Source organism: Tyto alba, unplaced genomic scaffold (genome assembly GCF_018691265.1).
Source record: "Tyto alba isolate M040663 unplaced genomic scaffold, T.alba_DEE_v4.0 Super-Scaffold_26, whole genome shotgun sequence".
Taxonomy (NCBI): domain Eukaryota; kingdom Metazoa; phylum Chordata; class Aves; order Strigiformes; family Tytonidae; genus Tyto; species Tyto alba.
In genome coordinates this window covers 18966263-18992428 of record NW_024881300.1, presented here as the reverse complement: position 1 = coordinate 18992428, position 26166 = coordinate 18966263, and the positions used below count along the sequence as shown (strand labels likewise).

General features: G+C 37.0%; 1 protein-coding gene across 2 annotated transcripts in view; it reads right to left on the bottom strand.

The window, feature by feature from the left end:
• The window catches only part of CDH13 (cadherin 13), a 517510-nt gene that overhangs the window by 322477 nt on the left and 168867 nt on the right, over positions 1 to 26166 (bottom strand). For both annotated transcript variants that reach the window (XM_032990683.2, XM_032990682.2), the window contains exon 3: positions 18384 to 18592. In XM_032990683.2, the coding sequence (XP_032846574.2) occupies positions 18384 to 18592 (209 nt within the window). The remainder of the gene's footprint in view (positions 1 to 18383; positions 18593 to 26166) is intronic.

Genomic DNA, 26166 nt, shown 5'->3' with positions numbered 1-26166 from the left:
TCCATTTATGGTTGATTCAGTTTTAGAGGAATTTATTATATAACTATATCTCACCCTAGGGAATTGTTTTTCCAAAGTAACTAATGAAAGTGTTTGAGCAACTTAACACTGATAATTAATAGGATTTTTCAGTATCACAATAGGCAATGACATCTTCCCACGTACATTAACTATCTTACCAGAGAAGAGACAAAAACTTGTAGACATCAAGAGCCAAATACATCAGAAAGTGGAAAATGAATTAACTTAGTACTTGCAAAAATGCTGAGTAGGTGGCATGTTTTAACAGATCACCAAAAGGTGTTTTATAGTACACTTTCCTAAAAAACATTCTATAGCTCAGTAATTGTCACTTTAAAAATCTTAATTAATATTTCATCAATTCCTCAACTGACATTTCTAATATTCTTCTATCATGCTGGAATGTTTGACCAAATATAATCAAGTACCATTATGTTGTTATACACTTAGCTAGCAATCACAAGTTATGTTTTAAGTTTAGGTGTCAATATTAAATCATCAGGAAGGATTACCACAGGTAACTCTCTCACAGTATCATCAATTATGCCTTGCCAACTACAATTCTGTAGAGACTTAAAATTTACAGTGAACCTTACCTGCTTTTGTGGTCACATAATTATTTTTATTATGCTTTGTGGCAATGTTGGCTGCCAAAAAAGGTTGTCCTAAAATCCCAGTGTGACAAAAATCAATTTTCAGATGTAAATGAGGGTGCCATAGGTGACATTTTTCATACCCAATAAATTGCCTGTCTGTGGCTTTGAACTAATGGACACATAAACAAGAGAGATTGGTGCCAAGGTATTGCATTATAATCCTAGCAAAGTTTTATGACACTCGTGCTACAGGCTGCAAAGAAAAACTATAACAGAGGGATGGTCATGAACAATTTGAGGAAACATGTAATAATAGATATACATTTCTTTTTACATGATTTTCCTTTATTTTTTTCTGAGCTCTGATTTCCCATCTATTTTTCTCCTTTTTTTTTTTTTTTTAATTACAGTGCTCTTCAGGACCCCTTCTGTCTGACACAACTTTCACCTCATTTTTGTTCTCCAACTCTCTTCTTGCCTGTCCCTTATACTGTCTTCCCAGTTTCTGTCCTAGAAAATTTGTACAAACGGGATTCCTTCCTGTTATTCTTCTTTAATTCTGTCAGCGTTGTTTCCATTTATTTCCACCTCCTTGAGGTGATAGGCATGCCATGGCAGGGAAATTATTCAAAGTCCCCCTGCTGTAGCTGACTCTGCAAAACTGGTGTGAAGAGCTGCTAAGGCAGACTTCAAAACTCTGGCACGTACTTCTAAAGCAAGATGTCCAGAGGACAGCATGAAAACACAGTTTATCAATGCTACCAAGAGTCTTTACAGCACGTAAAGACAAGGAAAAACTCAGATTAAAGCTGCTGATCTGAACATTGGGGCAATGAAGCCGAAGAGCAGTCAGGCATCTCGGAGATGTCTCATGGACAACTTAGGGAGCCATGTCCCTCTTCAGGCACTGGGTCCACATGACACTTCAGTTGAAGTCTGCAGTTTCAGACTATTTTGTTTACTACACAGATACAGGGATTACAACCAGATCATTCTCAGACAGGTCTTTCCCCTCCCCCCCTTCTTTTTCTCTGAATCACAAGCATTTCAATTTTTGTATTAAATAATGCAGGGATATATATTAGTTCTGTGTCACTAAATCTGTGTACTTACACCATAAATACATTTAAAATTTCCAAGAAAGTAAAAGAAACAGACTGAAACTAGCATTACATTTAAAAACAACAAAGACTTTAAGTGACCACACTGCTCATGTCAGATATAGCTACCCTTCAAAAACATGAGGAGGTCTGCATTTGCACAAAACAAACAGCAGGGGTTTTGTAGGCTTGTCTGAAGCTTATCTTGAATAATCACAAGCTTCTTGAGCCTGCAAATTTAGGTTTGAAGTCCTGAAAGATATTTACTCTTGCAATACAAATAGAAACATGATAAAACCAATATTTTTATGCTATGTTGATAGTATTGTTTCCAACTATAGCTGAAATGAAAGATATGATTAATAATAGCTTTTCAAACCTCTTCAAAAGGTTTAAGTAAAGTTCAAATTTTAAGCTTTGTGAAACTTTAATCTTGAAATAAAGATCAATTTTTTGCTATTTCACCTTTCTCTCATGTTAGGAAAATATGAACAGTAGTAAAATGACAAGCAACTGAATCCTACATCAGACTTATCCCCATGCATATCCAGTTGCAAGACTGGGATAATAATTTGGGGAAAAAATTTAAAACACACCCTTTTCAATCTCTCATTCTGGCATTCCCAATAAATAATATTATTGCTGCTGGTGCTCCTTAGTTGTGTTTTGAGTTCTGTTTGTTTTGGGGTAGGAGGAAGAAAATGGTATTTTGTTTCTGCTGCACATATATCTCCTTCCTCCTGAAAAATCAGAACTCCCTTTAAAGTCAATAAATCAGTGCACCTTGATGTTGCCTATCAGCACCATCAGCATGACAGGGAAGCAGAAAAGTCTTCTACTACTGCGCAGGCATAACTTTGAAAATATAGTTTTAAACTTTTGTTTATGCCAATTGTCTGGTTGGCCAAATGCCATTAGTGTATTCCTCAGAGGCAACAGTTTATTCCCATTGCTAGAGCAACGCCTGGCAAGGCGTGCATATGGAATTTAGGGCAGCATGCCACAAACATCTCCACCCTGTTCTGAAAAGAGCAATTATGATGGAAAGTATGAAACATACTGTATCCTGCCTTTTAAGGTCACCACAGAAATTTATTTCACAAGTGAGCTAATATATACAGCTTCTCTTTCTTCCATTGTTCCATTTCTGCATGGTCTTGTAACTCATGCAAACATTTGGAAAGCAAGTCTTTAATTTCAAAAGTCCACAAGTGACTGGTGGCCAAATTCCCTGATCAAATTAATTATCTATATCACTCTTAGTAATGCAGAAAGTGTCTAGCAGAAAATCCCAAATGGTAGAGAATTACCTTTTAGTAAATCTACAGCACAGAGTACCATGGTCTGTTCATCCTGTACAAGCACAGCAAGTACTTCAGGGTTGCACTACAGATTGGCATCGGTTAACATAGAGCTCAATTTTACCCTGCTTTCCAGTTTTTCCTTTCTGGAAGCAGCTTCAAGTTCTATGGACAAAAAACCTACCCACATACGACTAATAGACCTTAGGATTTTCAGGTTTTTCTGATGATGAATCAGATTTGACCAGATCATAACTCCCAGAAGCCGAGGATATCAACCAAAATATCAGTTGCATCACATTCAGCAATTTGTCTGTATTAAACAATAGCAAATCAGAAATTAGAATAATATATATAAAAAAAATCCAAAACACAAAGAAAAAATACTTATATACCTGAGATATTCATTGATAATATATCAGTGGCAAAAGATTTACAAACAAATTTAGCGAAAAATCTGATGAAAGATAGAGTTCTACAGTCCTGATCTCCACTACTACTGTCCAAAACTGTTACTTTATACAAGAAGTTAATTTAAAAATAAAAGATATAATCCAGCATAGATTTATGAAGCCTTACTAAATGTACAGCCCTAGGGCTCGGTGTACTTCTATTTTAAGTAATTGTATTCCACACATAAATATTAAAGACTTAAATATACTAGGATAAATTAATTTAGACTTGCTAAAAGGTTTCTATAAATAGCTGCCTATTATGTCACTTCTCCAGATAGTCTGCTTTGTTGACAGTTACTATAAGAACAGAGCATTCCAGTTTCCCTGTAGTGAACATGAAAGAGTCATCTAAGGAAAACCTTTCATAATTAGAACAAGGCAGGTACTAAACGTATCCCTTGGCTTATCTATGTATTTGTAGCTGGAGTTCATTAACTTGTCAGCACTGATTCCTTTTGAATAGGAAAGTGAAATGAAAAAATGACATGCAAATCAATATCAACGGTTAAGTCATGTTCTCATTTAGCACGGTGTCAGGTATGAAATATTGAGAATTAAAAAGAAACTTTGTGGTGGAAAAACATGCTGAGTATGCCATTTTTTTAATAAGAGAATTACTACAATGAATTAACCTAGTTGTTGCCCCATGATAAAAGTTACAACATGTTAAAGAAAATCATCTAAACCCTATTTTTATTTTCAGGTGTTTTTAAAAATGACAATAAGCTTAATAAATGGGAGAAGCATTTAAGAATATACAATTCATGCCCGTTAGTTTTCACAAAAGCTGTGTAGCACATGCATATGTATCTAGAGGGAGATCTGCTAAAAGGACTTCCACATAACTCAGCATTACACTACAAATCCACAGACATATTTTTGGAAAACACATTTCACACATGTAAATCACACTATTACCAGAGGGGACTACAAATTAGTCTTCAAGGACATGTGAAATTATAATAATGGGATGTCAAAGGCCAGAGGAAATTTGTTGGAGATGGGCATAAGGTAAAGGCAAAGATCTGTTTGCATGTCCTGATATACACTGAATTGCTTATTATCTTTCCAGACAGAAACTGTCAAATCAGCAAGTTCTACCTGTTAAATTGCAGGCCACATCCAGACCTCCAAGACACCACTGTATGCAACCCTGAGGTTGAGCTCAGGTGTAACCCACTAAGTAGATGGCTTGGAAAAGGGGTGAATCAACCAACCAAGTGTAACAGCCTTAATTCCAAGATTGCCAGGTCTCTGCCAGCAAAACATAAAAGGTCCCTATTACCTTGTACCTGAATACCTTACCTTTAATATACTTATTGAGTACCTCCATTTTACACACAGATATCTGAGGCAGAGAAATATAAAAGTGAAGACTGCCAGTATTATAACACTTTTTCCTTTGTCCAACTTCTGTTTTGTCTGAAAGTTCTTTGGGCAGATGCTATCTTCTATATGTATGAACAAGGTCTCAAAAGCTACAATCTTTGTCAGTGCTTTTATACTACTACAGTAAAATGAAGGAGAAATAATGCAAATGCAGAATTTTTTTGCTCTCTCCCTTGATTCTCCTAAACACATATCGTTACACTGGAAACCAGTCTTATCTTCCTATTGTCTAAAGTCAAGATTAATTTTCCCCACCTTATTTTCTCATTTTATAGTTTTAAAGACTGAGTCTTAATCGTCACTTATCTAATTCACAATTGTTCCGAAACACATTTTCAATTAATAAAATGATCCTAAATACAGACTAATGCACTGAGTGACAACTAAAAGAAAAGCCACAATAATTAACAGCAATGATGACGAACTGGGAAAGCCATTAAACAAAACCAAAATAATTTCTCCCCTGTAACCCTCTAACTACCCCATATTTTCATAACACTAGCAGACACAGTAATTATGTCCCTCAAGTAAACCAGCTACCTTTTTGTTTAGTAGACAAATATTAAAGGAACTTTTTCCCTTTTATACTTCTAATAAATTTCCCATATTTTTCCTCTAATTAAATGAAATATGACATGTTAAAGCAGGAAGCATTTCTATTTGGGATACTGATGATTGAACTTTTGTGACAGATGTTAAATTTATAAAACATCATAGGACTGCACAGAATCTGCCTTATGGTATTTACAAATTTGAGATATAATTTTAAATTATAGTAAATACACAAAATCTGGAATTAAAAGCTACTGAATAAGTGTGAAACTTCTGAGATCCTCTAAAGAGCTACTTGATCAAAAAAAACATTAATTTTGCAGGGATTCAGCCGAAGGCACAAACAACATTAAAAATAACTGAAGAAATCTTTTTTTTCTGTTTCATAGACACAAAATATAATTGGCATACTGTGCCTGCCCACTAACATTATGCATAGTTAATATTATATATATCAACTTGATGTAACAGTATCCAATAGAAAGGACTATACCACATGATAGTCCCACTAATACATTCAGTTTTCCTGGCAATTAAACAACATGGAAGCACTAACAGTTAACACCAAGGTCACCCTCAAATAAATTTTTATTTGGACACTCCTCATAGCAGATTTATGAGTAGATTCAAAGCTCATTAAAGTCGATGGAATGACTCCTGTTGACTTAATGGAGATTGCATTTGGTGTACTGCTTTCTATGTTTTCCTACGACAGATTAATTACACGGTTTTGTGAATAATCATGCCTAAAATCAACCCTTTAACTTAGTGCTTCAAGCCTTACCTCACTTATACATGTAACTTTGTCAGCAATAAATTTGAGTGTTATAGAAGTGAGCCAAATTCAGAGCCAAATCTTCCCCCATTTTGACTTTTAATCTTTAAACTAAAGTTTTAATATCCCCTTCCCTTACCTCCACATTAATTCCTGATTTGAGGGCCAGTATGAAGAATGACAGACTTTTCTGACTTTAATGACCATATCAGCTTCAAAAGGATAGTTGTTGGGAGTGGGGGAAGAGAGTGAACCACATAAGGACGACACAGTACAGCGGCACAGAGAAAACAAAGCTGTCCACAGATAAAGTCAGAAAGTTACTTAACCTGCCCTCAGAGCTACGTAAGCGATAAGGACACACAGTTTAAACTATCCACAGTCCTTCTGACATAGATGGGAGAAATCTCTCACCTTCACTAATGTGGATGGCCACAGAATAAGCAAAAAGGACAGGAAATTAGTAGAATTTTGCATCATATTAAGCTAATCTCACAGAAGAGGTGACAATTTTTGCCTTGACCTGCTACTGAAATAATTCCCTTCTGTTAAAAAACAAACAAGGGGCAAACAAATAAAAATTGTTCTGTATCAAATTGCAAGCATTATTTAAACAGAGTGAATAGAACAACCAATTGTATAAATTTTAATATTATGATTTTAATTAAATAGCAGGAACATGACTTTGTTGAAAAATTGTCACATATTGTTCCTCTCTTCCATTAAAAATACCCAACCCATATATATTCCTGTATTATTTTTCTCAAAACTACAATGTATGCATTGAAAATAACATGTTTTAAAATCTCTCTTGCAAGATATTCCACACTAATATATTAGTAATGTTTCTAAGGACATAACCAGAAATTAAATACATGTGAACAATTTTTGATATAATTAATTACGGTAAATTAGTCTATAACTGATAAAAATGACTGTTGAGTGAGTCAGTACCAAAACAAATAATCAAATCCCCATTTCCTAAATCAAGAATTCCATCTAAGTGTTTTTATTTCTAGCAGTCAAAGGCTGCAAAGGGCCAGTGGGATTAATGCATGCCAAATCAAATACAGAATACTAGTGTAATAATCATCTTAATCTAAGGTATGAGTTTATAGTTTGCAGCAAGAACAGCAGTAAGAGCAGAAGATCTAGTCTGAATATTCCTGTTGCCAGATGCTGCCGTGCTGGAGCACAATGACTGAATACACCTGGTCCCGCCAGGGGCTTTGTCTACCAACATAGTCTTCCAGCAGTCATGAATTTCCTATCAAACAGAACTGGCTGACTTTTTATCTCATCTTCAGGGAAAAGATAAAAAGTCACAGGTATGAGAATATTCTTCCCGTGCAGAGAAGAAACTGCAAAGTCTAGTATTTGTCAGCCAATCAGGAATTCTGAATTTACTGGAATTTTTGTTAGTGAGTTCAACAATATCCAAATCAAAATGATATGCCTCATGAGAGCACTCAAGTGCCCTATTTAATAGGAACTGACATGCTACTTTATCACCACAGTGCTGTGCTTGAACGAAATCCTCTGCATTTTGATACAGACTTTTAAACTATTAGTAGTGCAAACACGAACAGATTTCTTACTAGCATTTCTTTTTTGGGGAGGTCAAAAAAGTCAGGTGATACTAATGTGTACTAATATCAGTATTGTATAAAGTCTTCAGCATCTCCTAGGATAGTCCGGTACTTCATAGGATCATACACTTGAAATCCCTATACAAAAAATTTCTATGTCAATATCTGAGAATGAAAGTTTGGTACAGTCTTACAGATTTTAAAAATCTCATACGGTCACCTTTCTTCCAGATGATTAGAAAGTAAACCATTATACAGCACAACAGTGTTCAGTACTGTAAAAAAAGCCGAAGACCAAAAGCACCACAACCCACAGACATTCAACATGTCAACATACAGCATCAAAGGGGCTCTAGAAGAATTTTTAAAAAGGAATTGGGTTTTTTTAATTATCTTTTAGTAGTTCGTAGATTATCATCATTAAATATGCAAAATGTATACATCATCTGACGGATATATTTTGCATGCTTGTTCTAGCAACTCTGAAAAGATGTTGAGCATCAGGAGGATATGAAAATACTTAACTCTGTGTTGTTTCTTATTAGCAAAGTCCTTAAAGCCCCAGAAAATCCTGTCATTTATACTCATATGAGAAATCTGAAGACAAGTTCACACACACACAAACACACACACAAAAGACTTCAAGTTTCCATTTGTGAACACACAGGTCATGTCACAACATGTTTGACAGAGACCATTTAAAAACCCAAACCAAAAGAGTTCATCCATACTGCCTTGACGTTAACTGTAGAACAAGGTACTTGGCCACATAAAATATTCAGTAGTTCTCCACTGTGATTAGTACCATTATAGAGACAAATGTATTTTGTTTAAAGTTAAGCATTTAACCCTATTCTGATTGATGATGCAACACAGGACTCTTTTAAACAGTAGAAGCTGCAGTATTGTACTATAATCATACAATTCAGTCCACAAGAAGGTCAGTACACCAAGAGCTAGACCCAGCTCTTATTTTAAAAGTATTATGGTCTATTCATTATCTTAAAAATCTGCATACACTAGATCCATGTTTCATTTATCTTAAAACCACAAGTTAATTCTAAAGATAGAAAAAAAATTAAAGTCAAAATGTTTTCAAGATAATTTCCTGCTGAGTTCATACTTATACCAAATGGTTCAACAAGTATTTAACACCATCAACCACAAGGGTGTTTGTTGACTTACAGGTAAATTAAAGTGTATCCATTCACAGTAGTTTGAATGGTTGCTGACTAAATGACTTTGTGTTGCTAGAACTTGAATCAAACCAGTTACAAGAATAGCTACTAAACATATTATACCAAATCTATTCCTACTGACCAGGAAACTTCTTGTTTACCGCTATGCACCAAACTACGGTCATAGTGTTAAGAAACTAGAGGCCAAATTCAGCTTCTCCTGCTCCACTAGTACAACTGCTCGCCAGTTCCCTTAAACAAGAATCTATCTTTTCCATAGTAATGAAGGACACTGAGGAATTTTAGTGCTATGAAAAGTATTAGCAGCAGCCAATTACTGTTACTGGCCAGTTCAAAGCAACCTGCTGCTGCTCCTCTACTCTCTTCCCGTGTATTTACTATCCCCAGGTGCCCTCTCAGTAGGACAGGGAGATACATAAACAACTAGTAAAACTATTTCTTGTAAGATAGATCAACTGCTTAATGCAAAGGTTATTCAGTCTGGTTTGATTGTGAAATAAGAAGTGAGGAGCTGGATGATTAATAACTCCAAGATGACTGTAAACGTTAGCATAGTTGTTTATTATGGAGATACCAAGTTATATCAAGCTTTAACTCTGTCATTCTTACACTGAATATTTCTCCAGCTTGCCAAGTTATTCTAGGTACTTAAGAAAACTAGCTGTAGAATAAGATGCAGAGGAATACTCTTAAAAGCAACAGAATTGTGATGATTAACAAATAAGGAATTTTAGGTCCATGAGAAACCATCTGTCCCTGCAGTGGCAGAATCAATTCTTCAGGGAGGACAAATGTAGATTTTTATCTTGTGATGCTGCTTAAATGCTTAAGATGTGTGCTGAGCTGGGTGTTACTATAATAACTATAATAAATGTTCCTTCAGGTTTGTGAAAACCAGCATGGAACTACTGGGGCAATCATTAGTGATGATTATTGATGTCTCTGATGGAGAGAAATGACTAAACTCTTACTCAGGAAATCATCTCTTCATGTGAATAATTTCTCCTATTATGACTCTCTCTCAAATCCACCCTGTTTCTGGAAGCTGATGGAAAAGCTTTTAGTGAGAAAGCACCAGCAGTATTTTGTGTCTCTGACACAAAAAAGAACCTTGAGTTTAGTTTTGAACACAACTTAGTTTGATCTCCTCTTGGAATTGTCTCTGTTCTTTAATAAATCTGAGGTATCACTGGCGAAACTGAGGTAGTTGTCATACACCGACTGCATCATTCCTACATGCCAGATGAGAACAACCGTGGAAAAAATTGACAATTTTTCTTCTGTGCCAGAAGTCTCACAGGTTGTTCTGGTTTCTGTAACATCTCTTGTTCATTATGGATTTGAGGACATTAAGGATGTCACGGCAATTTTAATATCATATAGAAATCACCATGTCCTTCTTCCAAACCCCTTATTTAAAAATTACTCTGTTCCTATCCTGATGTGGAAAAGTATTATGAAATACTTATATGTATTATGAAACAAAGATAACTATGCAAATACATCTTTTTACGGATGTATGTATATAGACATGCACACACATACAGTCTTTCTCTGTGTACTTAATAGTTACTCTTTAAGGATATTACAGGATGAAAGCTGCTTTATAAATGAAAGATATTACATATCCTAAGAGACATCTCCTTATCCTTTATGATCTTGCTTAATGTTCTACTAAATCACGTTTAGCCTGTTGCTTTCCCACTTATACCCTCATTTACTACAATGAATTTTAAATTTAAACTTTTTCCAAGTGGTTCCTTTAAATGTTCCCCACACATCTGGCACAAATTTCCACACAACTCCATCAGCCTCTGAAGATTAATACATAATACTGGCATAGTTTTCTGTATATCAGAATGCTTTCAGTCTGGACTCAGAACAATAACTTGAAAAAGAATTATATGTCAATGAACGATGGTTTATCACTCATCCACAAAATTCAGTGGATTTTTTTTCCTTTTTAAATGGATAAAGGGCAGTTAGCAACCTAGATCATAAAAAGAAGCTAATTCAATTCAAAATGTCTTCGCACAACTCATCTACCATTCAAACTCTCATAAAAATGTTTTAGGAGCAAGAGGTAAATGGGTATTTTCTTGGCACTCCATGCCAGGGTGAATTTTAGTTCAGATAAAAAACTTCAGCAATCTTTGAATAATGTCTCTCAGTGAGATTTATGGAAGCTTTTCCATTAAGTCTTATGGAAGAAGGATAAGACCTCAGTGTGTTTTAAAAGAAAATAGAATAAAATCAGTTGCATTCCAGAACTGCATTTGGTTCTGAGCTTCCACAAAAACCTTAAGTTTACACTAGAATCATACCAAGCAATAGTGAAAATTTCCTGTGGATGATACCTGTTACTGGAGGGAGAACAAACAGAAGCCTAAATGCAGTTCAAACCCAAAAGAAATTATTTTAGGTGTTTTTAATAAAATGTGTTCATTTAGAATATTTTTGCCTGTCAGTTTTCATTAGTCTGTTAATAATGCAGAATAATTAACAAGTTTTGCATTTGTATCAAAAATCATCTCATTTCACCTTTGAATTACAGCTAAACATATTCTATACTTGTCTCAGCTCTGCTTGCTACTGAAAAGCAGAGTCCCTTTTCCTGGATAAATACATCCCTAGTTCACATAAAATCTGAATGTAGATTACTCATAGAGAAAAGTACTGAACATTCACATAAGCTAACACCTTGTTTCACAGTCAATTATTCATATTTCCAGTCTATAAGACCACTTTTCTCTCCTTAAATAACGAAGTACTTCTCATTTACATGCTGCAGTTGCACATTGAGGGAAATAAAAGGAAAGCTAGCTCACACGTTTGATCTAAGCATTTATACATACAGTGAATAAACTTACAAGACACACTTTGCCCAAAAACGAACATTAAATTAATGAAAACCACCAGTGGATCATGTTCTTTATAGTATTTACCCTGGTATTCAACACAATATGTAATTGTTGCTATGGCAACTGCCACATCTCTTGGCACCATAATAATTCTCAGATAAATGGATCTTTGTCAGAGCAAGCTCCAAAGCCAGTGTATATGAAACCTGCATTTCTTTGGTGGTGGGGATCTGCAGAGTTAAGTTGGAAGTATAAATTCAGTCCAGGCCTGAGGGAAAGTACAAGCCTATCAACAGAGGTAAGGCTCTGCTGCAGAGCTGAGTAAAAGGGGGAGCATGGCTATTTATGAAAAATCATAACCACTGTGCACTGCCATGGGACTTGCCGGGTCACTCAGCAACAGTCCGGCAAAGAAGTACGGGTGTCACGTCCATACGGCACTGTCAGACAAAACTCCTGCTTCAAGGGTTTGATCTAAAGTCTGCTGGAATCTGATTATTTCAGCGGGTCTGGGATCAGGCTGAAGGATAAAAAGGGAAAGTAGCTGACTGGAATTTCTATGGAAAATAGCTTATTTGAGTGGATAGGGAGATTTCTTATATAAAAGGAGCTCCTTGTTGTTTCTTCAACAGCAAGTGGTCTGCACAGAGGATTTTTATAAAAATATAGCCAAAAAGGCAGCTAAATGATACTACAGAATGACCCATTGATGTGAACAAGCTCTTGCTTTCATTGACATTAATTAAGATGTATTCTGTGAAACCTGCAATGTAGCATCACAGACTACAACAACAAAAAAAAAAAAAATTAAAAATTGCATCCTTTCACTGGTGACTAAAGCAGGAAAAAGTCATTTACCAAAGTACCATTAACAGGTATTAAATTCTAAAATCACTTATACCTCAGCTTTTCATGCATGAATTCTAAGTCAATAGGTGTTTGCAGTATGATAACAAACAAAAGTAAAAGAAGTAATAACAAATTAATCATTCAACAGCTAGTAGGAGAATGTAACTATGTTAAGCCTTCTGTCAAACTGAACGCAAAACTGAAAAGATGAATTTTCTTTTGTTTGTTCTTTTAAAAAAAAATCAACTTTATATGCCTGAAGGACACTTTCGTATCCAAAGGCAAAATATCTCCACAGCTTTTCTGAAAATGGTATTTTATATACTGTTTTGATCAGTATAATAACTCATAAGTGTATCGTAGATATTGATGTACCCCTGTGACTTACTCTATTTTGTGCCTTAAAATTAAATGCAAAACATGGTATTTTATTTATGCAGTGCATTACTTTTTGCAGCAACTGCTATACACAAAATCTAATAATATGAAACTCTTCTAGACTGTTTGTCAATATCTCATACAAGAGTCCATCTTCATACTTCTGCACAGTCATTTTCAGCCTATTTGGAACACTATTCTAAACTGAAAAAATGCTAATATACGTTAATGGGATCGACTGCTTGCTATATCCTAGAGGCTGATTCTTGATCTTATTTTCCAAATAAATTATTGAACTGTCAGATGACTAAATTCAACTATTCACTTCCTTACGTGAATATTTTTTCTGTGAGAGAATCCTGACTCATAACAAGATTATAACTGTTCTAATGCAGAAAGCTGTATGTATAGAATATTTCATATCAATAAAATTTGCAATCTCTATCTTGCAGTGATAAAGCAGAGAGTAAGAAACAAACAAGGAGCTTAGTTTCATTATTTCTGTTAGATACTTTAGGAAACAGAGGCACAAGCATAAAGCAACTTGCACAAACATATACATCTAGGCAGTGACTCGACAGGAAACAGAATTTGGGTCTGCAAGGTGGCTGGGGAAGTTTTCAGCCAGGCTGCCTCTCCTGTCCCTACTACACTAAACATAGCAGGGTACCGATGTTGGAAAAGGCAATGGTTTGACAAAGGGAAAAGCAGAAGCAGCACATCTGACCAGCCCTTAGCTGTTACAAAGTGGACTGGACAGAGGAGCAGGACTAGAGCAACTTCATTTCATTCAACCTGAGCTACCACTGGAGATGATTTTAAACTTTGTCTACAACATGTTGTCTCAGGGTGTGCTCCTCCCTCTTATCTCTTCTTTTCTTTCTCCTATTCCTTTTCCATCTAGTGCCTGAAAAGTGTCCTGAGGGTTTGACAGTTTCTATTTAATCATTTCATCCTTCTGTATGGAAGACTGCCGAGCACCATGCAGTGAAGTTACTACCAGCCTGAAATTTCTGAATATCTGCCTGCCGTCTTACTGGCTTTGGTACCAGACTTTTGGTATCTCAACTTCTCCCCCCTCCCCCCCATCCTGTGTCTGTGATGCTGTAAGAAATAAAAGTTCCAAATAACTCTCTCTGTTGTGGGGGGGGAATTTAAAAAAAAAAAAAAAAAAAGGGGGGGGGTGGGGAGGACACACACATTTCACCAACACACAAAAAAAGGCAGAGAAAAATTGTTTCCCAAGGTTTTCTTTCAGCTCCCAGTGCACTAAGGGTATATTCATTAAAACCAGCATTAGATTACAGAGGGGGAGAAGGACTAGCAGACAACCATTTTATTTAGCCTTGGAGGACACAGTTCAATTCCCAGCCTGCTGCTTTTTGTAACTCACAATCTGTTATGAGACTCTACAAGAGATTGTCTATACTTTCTGTCTTCCACAAATCCAGACTCTTTAAATAAATAAATAAATCCACTAACATCTGGTCAAATGCTCGGATGTGATGAAATTTCCAACTTTCAGTTGTCCTACTATTTCTAGAAAACAAAGCAGGGACCAAGTATTGGATAAGACATAAGTTAAAAAAGTAATTATTGCCACTCATTGGCTTGGTCAGTTTGTTCCCAACTAGGGTTTGCAAGAGATTTATTTTTCCATTAGGGATCTGAACCTTGGCAATTCTATTAATTACTCAGAATTAATCCAAAGTTCATTTTTGTGAATCCTGGCTGAATCAAAAACATTTCCAAGTCTTTTTTTTAATATCACCAAGCACTCAAGCCCTGACTGTGTGAAAGGGTATTAAGCAAACATTGGGCAAAGCAGAGCAGGAGTACAGAGGTGCATGCCTCACCAGCACTATCCCACAGTAAATGTAAGTGAACTTTATTTCTTTCACTGAGCACTCTGACTGACTGAGGGTACAAGTGTGTACACAAACGTAACTATTAAGAAGATGACACACTGTAATGTTACACCTTCCACAGGCCCATGGCAACTCTTCTGTGCACTCATATTCCACATGCCTCAAAAATGACAGTAGCTTTTTTGTGAATACTCCTCTCTGTCAAGACAGACAGAAACCAGTATATCTAGCAAAAACCATAGGAGGAAAGGAGCACTAACAGCAGGTTGTAGAAAGCAATCTAACCATAATCTGCTGTACAGATTTTTGCTTTCAATAGCATATATGCATACCTGTAGGTATAGCCATTCATGGGTCTTAGGGTATTTTGCAGAAACATGCAGACATCTGGAAAAGCAGCAGTGCTGCATCTGCTCTTCTACCACTAGACCCTGGAAAAGACTCTGTGATCACAGAGTAACAGCCAAGTTGGCTGATGATGTTGAAGAATCATCTATCTTTTCATATTGTAGTCATGGCCACCCTTTGATAGAAAGCTGTGGGCTCTGCAGATATAATATGCTTCTGGCAGAAGAGTAAGAAAACACGCCCTTCAGGCTCAAAAAGCAGAGTTAAATAGCAAGTGATATTCTAACAGCCACTGACTATACTGGGACCATGAAGTTAGTTTAAGTTAATCATGTAGAACTGATCAGTGAGGCCAGCTAGAATCTTCCCACATCTTCAGCAGGAAAGAACCGCACCTGTGCACCACAATACCAAAACCTTTTCTGCACACTCCAGATTGTGCCTCTAAATACTTTCATTATTCATCTAAAATATAGTTGGTAGCAATCAGAAAGTTTTAGAAATTATGCCATCCCTTTCCAGGCTCAGACTGCCAGTCAGCACATTAGAGATCACTGTTAGTCATTTCCAAACCTGTTGGGAATCTGCAATGAGAAACATTAACAATGGGATTTCACAGATGTAGGTTACATGCTTTCAGAAAAGAAACCACAGTTGCTGGCAATAGGAAAATACTTAAGAACTACTTATCCCCTAATTAAACAAGGTACTGTACTCTAAGTACTGAATGCTAAACAGAGCTCTAGCATGTGCTCATCTTAACCCTACAGAATTATGCTGAATTACTAAGGCTCCATCTGAGCACTTCTTAGCCAAGACTCCTTGCATAAACAGATGGAGCAGTTCTACTGTTTCCATGCTGACACATTTAGACTGCAAAAGTACAGGATTAAGTTCAAATTTATCATAAAATCACTTTAGATAGGACGCTGTAATCTTTATATCCTTCTCAAGCGTGACAAACAGAAAGACAAGACAGTCTGCATTCTGTTCTAAAACAGGCAAACAATAGTTGAAACAGTTAGTAAAAATTATTGATTTAACAACTACAGAGTGCTAGCTGAGGCCAGAGTAGGACAGCCAGCCCCAAAGATCTTTGTATTCCCTTGAAGAAGAGGATGATCCTCACTAGATGGATTTCCCAGGACACATTAATGCATCATGTAACTCCCAATGGCACTGCAGACACCAAGGATCAAAATCCATAAAGTGATGAATGCAGGTAGAGACGATGCCGTGATATTGCTTCTTTGAGGAATCACCTATGAGGGAAGACTGGCAAGTGGCAGAATATGCCAGATTTAGACTGGTTTTCTCTCTCTGAAGCAACACAAAATGGTTGGAACGGAATCCAGGAGTGGAGCCAAATTAGACTTGGCTGTTGAATGTAGTCTGGTGATAGATTTCAGCACTAGGCATTAATTAATATTGTTGGAACATTTTGAGGGGAGACTACCCAGAACCCAAACAGGACATAAAGAGAAAAGGTCACTGAAAAATCTGTATCATAGTCTGTGCAAATACACATCTATTAATTCCTAATCATGAGGCAAGACTTCCCCTAGATTGTAACTTCCATAAAATATCACCCCTTGAAGACATTGAAGGGTTGCTTCTCTAAGAAAACCAGAATAAAACTTCAGAATATGATTCTCAGAGAGCCAGATCTTCACACAGAAATCAATCACTTGAAGTTTAACTCCAGACCTCCTGTCAGAGATGTCTCAAACTCCTCTGTGGTTTCAGTAACTTCTAACTGAAAAATCCTCATTTTGAAACTGGTCCTAAGATTTCAAAACCTGGAATGAAAATAAAATCATTTGAACATTCTTGTGAATGCAGCAGAAGGAGCATGCCCTGCTAGTTTGAGACACAGGACAGCCAAAGTGCTCAGCTCCTGCAAGTGTAGCTTTCCTACTCTGAATCTGGCAGTGTATGATCCTAAATCCACAGCTCCACCATGTAAGAGAATCTCAAATATGACCTTGTTAAACTTTAACTTTGTGAAAAAACAGCATATTTAAATAAAATTAAATTTCATTTAAGTGTTCTGATCGGCTCTCTGTAGTTACACATTCTGGTACTTTCTCTCCCGCTGGCAGTTTATATTCACATCATGTGCTGCTTAAAGTGCAGATCAAAACCTTTCCTCAGCCACAGACTTTCAGAAGTTTGTTCAACCTTTCCCCTAAAGCAATTTTTTTTTTTTTTAATGGAAAACTTAAGTTACACTAAGCTATTGTTGGAAATATAATGAGAATGCTGGCAGCTGAAAGTCTAAATACCAAAATAAGCCAACAGGTCAGTCATTTTTACCATTACTTCTTTATACATCCTTGAAATTATAGGTCTCTAATAGCATCAAGCTTAATTGTAAGACCAGTATGCCACTGTCTTGCCTGCCTTTCTCCTAAATGCCATGACACAGAGTGAAGGCTATCTCATATTTCTTTTTGTTACTTTCATGGGTGTGGAGTAAACAACACAATCAATTTGTGAAGCACCTCATAGTATGAGGTTAGTATTACAGTTAAATTCAGAAGTGGAAAAGAAAGAACACATCATTCAGTGGACATAGTGAAACAAAAATCACTAGTGCATAGAGACAGAGTGTAAATATGTGTTGTTATTTGTGTGAAGATGTTGACATAGTTTAACACACAACAATATCAGATAAGCAGACCTATATGAAAATTTAAATTCCACAGCATAAAATTAATTCCCATGTATATAGACCTGAAGCAAACATGAAAGTTCTGTAAATTTAGACTATGATTTTCCATCTTCATTTATGGCCAAGCTCTGGTTTTCTGGCATAATGTACGCCAGAAGAAACAGCCAATTTTGATACTTGGGCTCTTTCGTGTGAACCAATTCTTTATCAATGTTTAGTATTTATACCTGAAGATGTAATATATTGTTCAAAACCTGGAAAAATTGTATTTTAAGTTAAACTGCTAAAATGTTACAGCAATATCTGGACTGAAGACTGATTTTGATCTCTGCTAACAGATTAAAACTGCTTACAGTCCTAAATGGCACATGTAAATATCTAGCAGCATCTCCTTAGCACTTTCTGCTAGTCTTTTGTATTTATCTTACCTTTAATGCACCATGTTTTTCATTTGCTTCAACAATCAAAATTTCTGCCATATCCTCAGCATGCTCAGACCGCGCGTGGACAAACAAGGCTCTGCCAGCTTCTGATATATTCTTTAGTGCAACTAAAGACCCATCGCGGTCCACCTTAAAGTCTGGATTAGAAACTTCGAAGTTCAATTTGTTATTCCCCTTGCAGTCATCAAATTCCACTGGGGGATGGGAAAGAAAAAAGAAAAAAACACAGTTATAAGTATCCACTTTGGAACATAGACTTCAAACATCTTTATGTTATCAGCTTGTCTACAGATCTCGGGAAGAAATATCTCCCAATCTAAGGGGAAAAACTTTCAAAGAAGCTTTATATTTGTGTGACTATAATTCATAGACAAATCTTATGAATATGCACTTTCAGAAGGATGAAGAGATTTTGACCATGCTAATTGAGGAGGTAAGAGATAAATAAAACACTTTGGACATAACCTTTTGTGTTCACTCAAATCAAATTCATAAAATGCACACCCAGTTCTACAAATTGGTCAGTAAGCAGTAGAGACCTTATTATCCCAATCATTGTAACCCAGGGTCTCTAACAGCTCTTCTGCCAGTAAAGTGGTTTCAGATGTCCAGTAAATCTTTATGCTTGGAACTGTTTGTTTATGGAATATTCAACATCATAGTCTACTGCAAAAGTGTTCCTTCCATAACAAAAAAAGCAAACTACAGCATTTCTTACAAACTCCCAGGATTGTGATAAAGTGCATGAGTTGCACCATCAGTATAGCTACTGATAATGAGAAATTTAATTGAACAGTAGAGTTGTCAATAATGCTGTTTCATTTGACATGGAAGATTTAAAATATTTAGGAAGGTTGGCATAAAGAAAATTGTGTCTCTAAAGTACAAAGGTTTGAGACTTTGCCTCAAGTTCCTTCTCTGAGTCCGGCAGATTCACTTTGCACAAAATACTGGAAAAAACATTAGTGATGTAACTGCCAGATATATGATTAAGAGGTCTTCACCACAGACTTGTAATTGCTAAGTAAACTTTTCAGATTTTGACATCTCTGAACAAAATATTTGTTTGTGAAGAGGGGTTTTTTGCACACAATCTGTTCTGTATTCCCTACCTGCTCCTTGAGTTAGTACTGCAGTAGGCTTTTCACTTCTCTGTATGCTCTCACTTTTTTGATTTTACATTTCATTTCTACTAGATCTTTAAAAACTGCATTACACTTTCAGAAATGAATACAGACAGAGATATAGACTACGGAAGATCAAATAAAATGGAGTTTTACTGAAAATAAAGAACTTTTCATAAATGTTTAAATTCACTGTAGAGACTTCTTGTATTGGGTCATTGTTTTTAAAGGCAGAAAAATTATCCCAGATTCTCTCACAGCTGGTCCAATACCTACGTTTTTCTGACTGTGTAATCTCTATAATTGGTCTTAAAGCACAGACAGAATCTCTTGGTGGATGGCCACACAACACTCCTAGGAAGTTATACAGAAACCCTCTTTGTCAAATTTCACATCTATTTCCAGACATACCAACTTGAAGACAGGGCTACCAGAGGACCTCTTGGATAGCCTTTCTCTCTGGGTATTCACTGAGACTGAATCCCAAAGTAGAACTACCACAGGAAGAAAGAACTGTCGCTGGTTCCACAATCTGAATACATCTTCATTTTTTTATGAATATTGATGAGAAAGATTAAATTAAAAACTAGGCAAAAGCAAAAATCTCAAATGCCCAAACTTCAGGGTAAGGCATGGGATATGAGATGCAGGATACTATTTTGCCAAACTGATAGCAGTGGGCTGACCTCGGGCTGCATCCAGACATCCACCCAGTCACGCTTACTCCCCCACCTCAATAGGACGAAGGGAAAGAAAATAAGTTGAAAAAGCTCATGGATCAAGATAAAGAGAGGGAGATCACTTATCAATTACCATCTCAAGCCAAAGAGAATTAACTTGGGGAAAATTAATTTAATTAATTGCCAATTAAAATAGATTTGGATGGTGACAAAAAGACAAAATTAAAACCACACTGTCCCTTCTCACACCCCACACACTTTTCCCCAGGCTCAGATTCACTACTCCATTCCCAACTCCTCTGCCTCCTCTCCCTGAGCAGCACGGGGTGATGGGGAACAGGGGGTTACAGTCGGTACCTAATGGCTCCTCTCTGCAGCTCCTTCCTCCTCACACTTTTCCCCTGCTCCAGCGTGAGTCTCCTCCACGGGCTGCAGCTTCCTTCAGGGCATACACCCTGCCTCCAGAGTGGGGTCCTCTGGGAGCTTCAGGGAATCCCTGCTCCCGCACCTGGAACCCTTCCTCCTCCTCCTCCTCCGCCCCTGGGGTTCACATTGCTCTCTCACACTTTTTTCACCTCACTCCAAGGCAGCGTTTTGCCTTTTTCTTAAACACTTCCACAGAGGCACCACCAGCATCTCTGACGGGCTCAGCTGTGCCCTGAGGTGGGGCAGCTGCGGAACCGCCCAGAACCGGCTGGAACCGCCCAGAACTGGCGGGAACCGCCCAGAACCATCTGGAACAGCCCGGAACCGGCTCTGTCCAGCACAGGGCAGCCCCGCGCCACCTGAGAGGCCCTGCAGCCCCCATTGCCAGCACCCACACACCCCATACATCGACAAAGGCATTAGGACCCTGAGGTGGGATTTTAAAAGAACAAAGTTATGATCCTGTGAATTTGTGCCTGACTATCCTCTTACTAAGAAACTCTATATAGTCACCACAGTCTCTTGCATAAAAATTATGCCAGCACCTGAAGGATCTGGTTCTGCACAAATTTTAGTCTTGCTTACATATTTTTAACTAAAAGCTGCTCCCATTTCCTCTATGTTACTTGAGGGCAAGAGAACTATCCTTGGATTCACAGTGGGATAACAAACCAGAATTTCATCAGCCCATTTGCCATTTCATTGAATTTTGCTGAAGGAAAGAGGGATTATAAATAAAAAAGAAACAAAAAGCTCTTTCCCCTCAGGTAGTCCAATCCCTCCAGACAAACCTATCTCAGTCCATCATGTCACAGACCCCTGCTTGCAACATCTTATACTGTAGTAGAACTAAGAGGGGGCACGAAACACAGAATTTTGGAGCAGTAGCAGTTTAAAACAATTTCACAGTACTCAGACTGTGCTAGTGTCCATGCTGCTCTCCAAGGCCAGGAACTACTTGCAGAAAGGGTCTTTTGCTCACAGTAGGATTTTGATGGAAGGCTCTCTGTTAGCAAGGCCTCCCTACTGTAAAACCACCCGTTGCAATTTATGTTGGTGATATGACAGGAGTTTTAACAGATTCACTGCAATCTCCTAAAGCTATCAACCCACAAAAAAAGACAAAATTTTCCTGTCACTACAAATGTGGGATGTTGAAGTTCTCTATACTAATCGCTGTACAGATTGCAGCCTTAATGAATTATCAGTAGATTCTCTTTTAACTTACACTTTTCCTTCCTTTAAGGAAAAAACAAAACAAAACAAAAACAATGAAACAGGGTCTTAGGAAGGTACCTTGTTATATTGAATAAATATGTGCTTCCCATAGTTAAAAATGGCTGGTGACCCACTGTCTATTAATAGCTTACAACTGGAAAAACTTGACATCACAGAAAATATGTCAGGAGTAAAAAGTAAAAAAAAAAAAAAAAAAAAGAAAAGCTTATCAAAACTACGATAATGTAATCACTTAAAAACAAACGTCATAGTTCAGAGCTATAGCATCACCAGCCAAACACTAAAAGTCACACTCAGAAAGAGGCTGTGCTGTATTGTGCTTCAAAAAGAGGGGAGAACCTGGCCGGGAGTACATTTCTCCCACCTTGCTGCTTAGCATTCACAAATGTTGAGATTTCTGCATTGATTCCATCTGCATGCATTGCAGAAATTCAAAGACCAACATGCAGATTCAGCACATGGAGCCAGGAGAAGTACTTGGACCTATATTCTATATTCCCTTGGAGTTACAAATTTGACACTCTTAGACCTTTTATATTTTGCTCATCTATTGATCTTGCTGTATGAAACCATGCAACTTTTTCTGACAACTGAAGAAACAGAGTTGTTTGAAAGTGGGAAACTGTTTTCTTACCATATCTTATCCAAAAGCATGGATGTTTTCAATTCCAAATTCTACCACAAAAACAGGAGTATTTGATGAGGTTAATAGGAAGGAGAGGGAAATAAAATGAAAGTCTCTGAGAAGTACTGATATGTAGGAGAGAAATTAGAAGTGGGTAGAAGGAGATGAAGTGATCGTCAGGATAGAGAACACTGCAGGTTATTCAGACCAAGAGCTAACATATGAAACTAAATCCAGTTGTTAAAAGAGTTGGAGAGCTGTAGTCTTAGATAAAAATCCCTCATCTAAAGTTAGGGGTAAATGTGAACTTTGTCAGAATGATGATGTCTCCTGGACTGGGATGACCAGGGAACATCTCACAAAATTGCACTGCATTCTGTCATTCTCACAGTGCCCCTCACTGGAAACATCTGCTTCCTTAAACTCACGTAGCTCCTGGGGAAAAGCCAATACAGATACCCCAAATTTAGAGTACTTGAGCAGCCTGTACCAGGCTCCAGTTGCAGCTACATTGCCTAAGGAGCTGGCCCTGGCACTGACCATACTTTTCTGCCCTGCCAGGCACTCAGGTGGGATCTGAGAAGTTTTAGCTTCAACAGCTTACTCAGATTTCCCACCTGTGGTATGACATCTATCTCAAAAAAAAACAATGCATGGCTGATGCTTTAAAAAAGCATAGCCCATTAAATATAATGCAAAGAGGATTTTTAGTTCTTATTCTGTGGTGAAGAAAACCTGCTTTGTACACAACACCCATGTACAAATCCCTACGTAAAAACTATGAAGAGTGATTAATTACTCTGCATGTCCTCCAAGTACTAACCAGTATAATGAGAAATTAGACAGGGTTTTGGGAATCAGTTGTGTAAGGTTCAGATGGATACTGAAGAAAGCTTTCCAGCTAACCATTAAAAGAGGGTGCTGAGGACATGCTGAATACCAACAGTTGCAGGGTTTTTACATGAGGTTAATCAAATATCAGCTTAATCCAAAATCAGTCAAGACCAGCCTCTGTACCTGATCCTGCTTCAAACCAAGAGGATGGACTAGGTGGCACCTTAAAGTCTTTGAACACATAAAAGTTCTGGATTCTGAAAGCAGTTCTTTCAGGTCGACATTAGGCCTATATATGTGGGGTTAATTCAAGAAAAAAAACAAAACAAAACCTACAAAAATACAGTAAACTAACCACTGGGTCTTACTATACAGCTTATTCACCTAGCTGAGTCCTGGATACCAAACTCTCTCCCCAAGAGTGAAGGACATAAGGGCATGGGCCTGAGAACTTCTGAGTAAAAGATGAACAAGCACCTTTAATAGAATAACTTCTCAGTTGGAAAGTCTGAGCTGTTTTCTATCTAAATGATCAAAAGTGCCAGGTTTCAAGAAGGTATAGATGTCTCTTTTCAGAAATAAAACATCCCATTACAAAGAGTTCTTCCAATAAGATGTTTTTAGATTAGTATTTAAGCAATCTCCAGATACCAAAAAAAGAAAAGTAGTTACCCCAAATCTATGTCAGTTGGATGGATAGCAGGTGCTTTAAGGAGTCTGTGAAGGTTCATGGAGAGAAGAGACCAAATTATTTGTCAGTCTGCCTCATATCAAAAGGTGGGCTCCCAATATATAACACTTTGCTACTTGGCAACCATGATAATGTATGATCCTTATGGAGTATGATGCTGTTTATTATGTTCTTGCATTTGTTGCAGAGATGAGGTGTGAGGAAAGCCATGAGATGGATAACTGACATTATTCATACTACCCAGCTGCATTATAACAGACTGGACGAATGGCAGCCTGATGAGAGTGGCCACATACACTAAACCTCCCACAACCTCACACTCACTTTGTGTTAGAGCTCAAGGAGTTTAACCAGATTGTAAGCTCTTCATAGCAAAGACCATTTGTTTGCTCTGTGTCTGTATAGCACCTGCAATGAAATGATTCTTGTCTGGTGATCAAAGTGCTACAGAAGTGCAAAAAATTAATAATAGTAAATGTTCAGCTATAGCCCTAAACTAAAATTTTGGTAATGCCACAACAGGCATGACTAGTGATTGTCTCTCATTGTCAAGACCTCAAATTAAAACAATGATTTAATATTTATTTACATGAATGCAGAGTTCTTAATTTATTTATGCATATATGACTCTTTTGATGTTCCTAGTCATGCTCCAGCTGCCAAGTGAACATCTTTATTGTGCTTAATATGCCACATGGTATGAGACAGACTCCAAAACTCCATACAAGCACAATGAAAATACTGCCAAGCATCTCCCAATGAAAAAAATGCATGTCACTCATCACCCTCTGTTCATTTCTCAGCTTCCTATATTGGACTTTTACTCTTTTCTGCAAAAAAGCTCATTCGCACTTGAATTCTACTGAATATTTTTGTCCACCAAGCAATATTCATTATTAGTAATACCTACATCAATCCCAAGGCTTCAATCGCTGACTTTGAGCTTATTATCAACAAAGGACCTGTTGGAAAAAGGATTCTCATGCAAGATCCCAAGTCCATTACTGTAACCGTGGGAAACTGAAGTTGCAATTGAAAATATTACTCTTTATAGATCGCAGCAAGAAATCTCAAGTTCCTGTGATTCATCATTTCAGAGCATCCCATTTTCACTGTTATGATACACCACATATGTGAGGTTTCTACACAACTGTGATATTTATGATAATGAACCACAGATGTTGTAAAGAATACCATTTTAAAACATTGAAAGGTTAGCAGTTGGTTTTCTTATAAACTATATAAAAAGAAAAAAAGCTGAAATAGATTTCTTAGATTCAGAAACATATATTAGGCTGATATATTTCCCTTCCAAAGTAGTTTTTTTTCTGAGTTTAATTCTCAGAAGTTTAATTTGTTTCAAACAGAAATACAGAATCCATAATTTTCTCTGTGAAGAAATCTCTACAGGGGTGATTCTGTATAATTGAATATACATATATACCTATAAGCACTCAAAAACTTATTTTGTGTGCCTCTATGTACAGGTATTTGTATTTTTATGTTAGCTAATGATACCTAGCAACAAAATGGCTCCTTAGTTAAGAATTTTCACATTGAAAATACACACACACACATACTGAATTAATTACTCTATCAATGAAGGTTAGGATTGTTTTTGTAAGTACAACCTAGCCTTGTCCAAATCACTGGGAATTACAACATCATAGTGAATATTATCCTATCTATTTTTCCTTATCCTTTTTAACAAATAACTTTAGATCATATTGAAACCACAAGTTGGAAGCTGTACTTTTGAGGTCTAGAGATGCAAGAAAAGTACATTATAGCTGCACAAAGGCAACTTCACTTTCCAGCCCAGCAGGGATCCCTCAGCCCTGCTAAAAAGTCCTCCCTTCTCAACAATATTAGCAAAATAGAGAAGTTAGACAGAAACTGGCAAAGCTGAGGTTCATTAACTACAGAAAGAAAAGTGATGGTTGAAGCAAACAGAAATGCTTGTGAGTGCTATTGTTGTACATAAAAATTCATAAAGTACCATGACCCAGCAAAAAGCTTGTTAGCAATAAACATTGATGCTGGCTGAAAACAGCAGGCAAGTAGCTAAGGAGATGGTAACAGGCCACTACATGACAGCATTGGTTGCACTCTTGGATGCCTGACTCTGGTACAGGGGGTCACAGAGCAG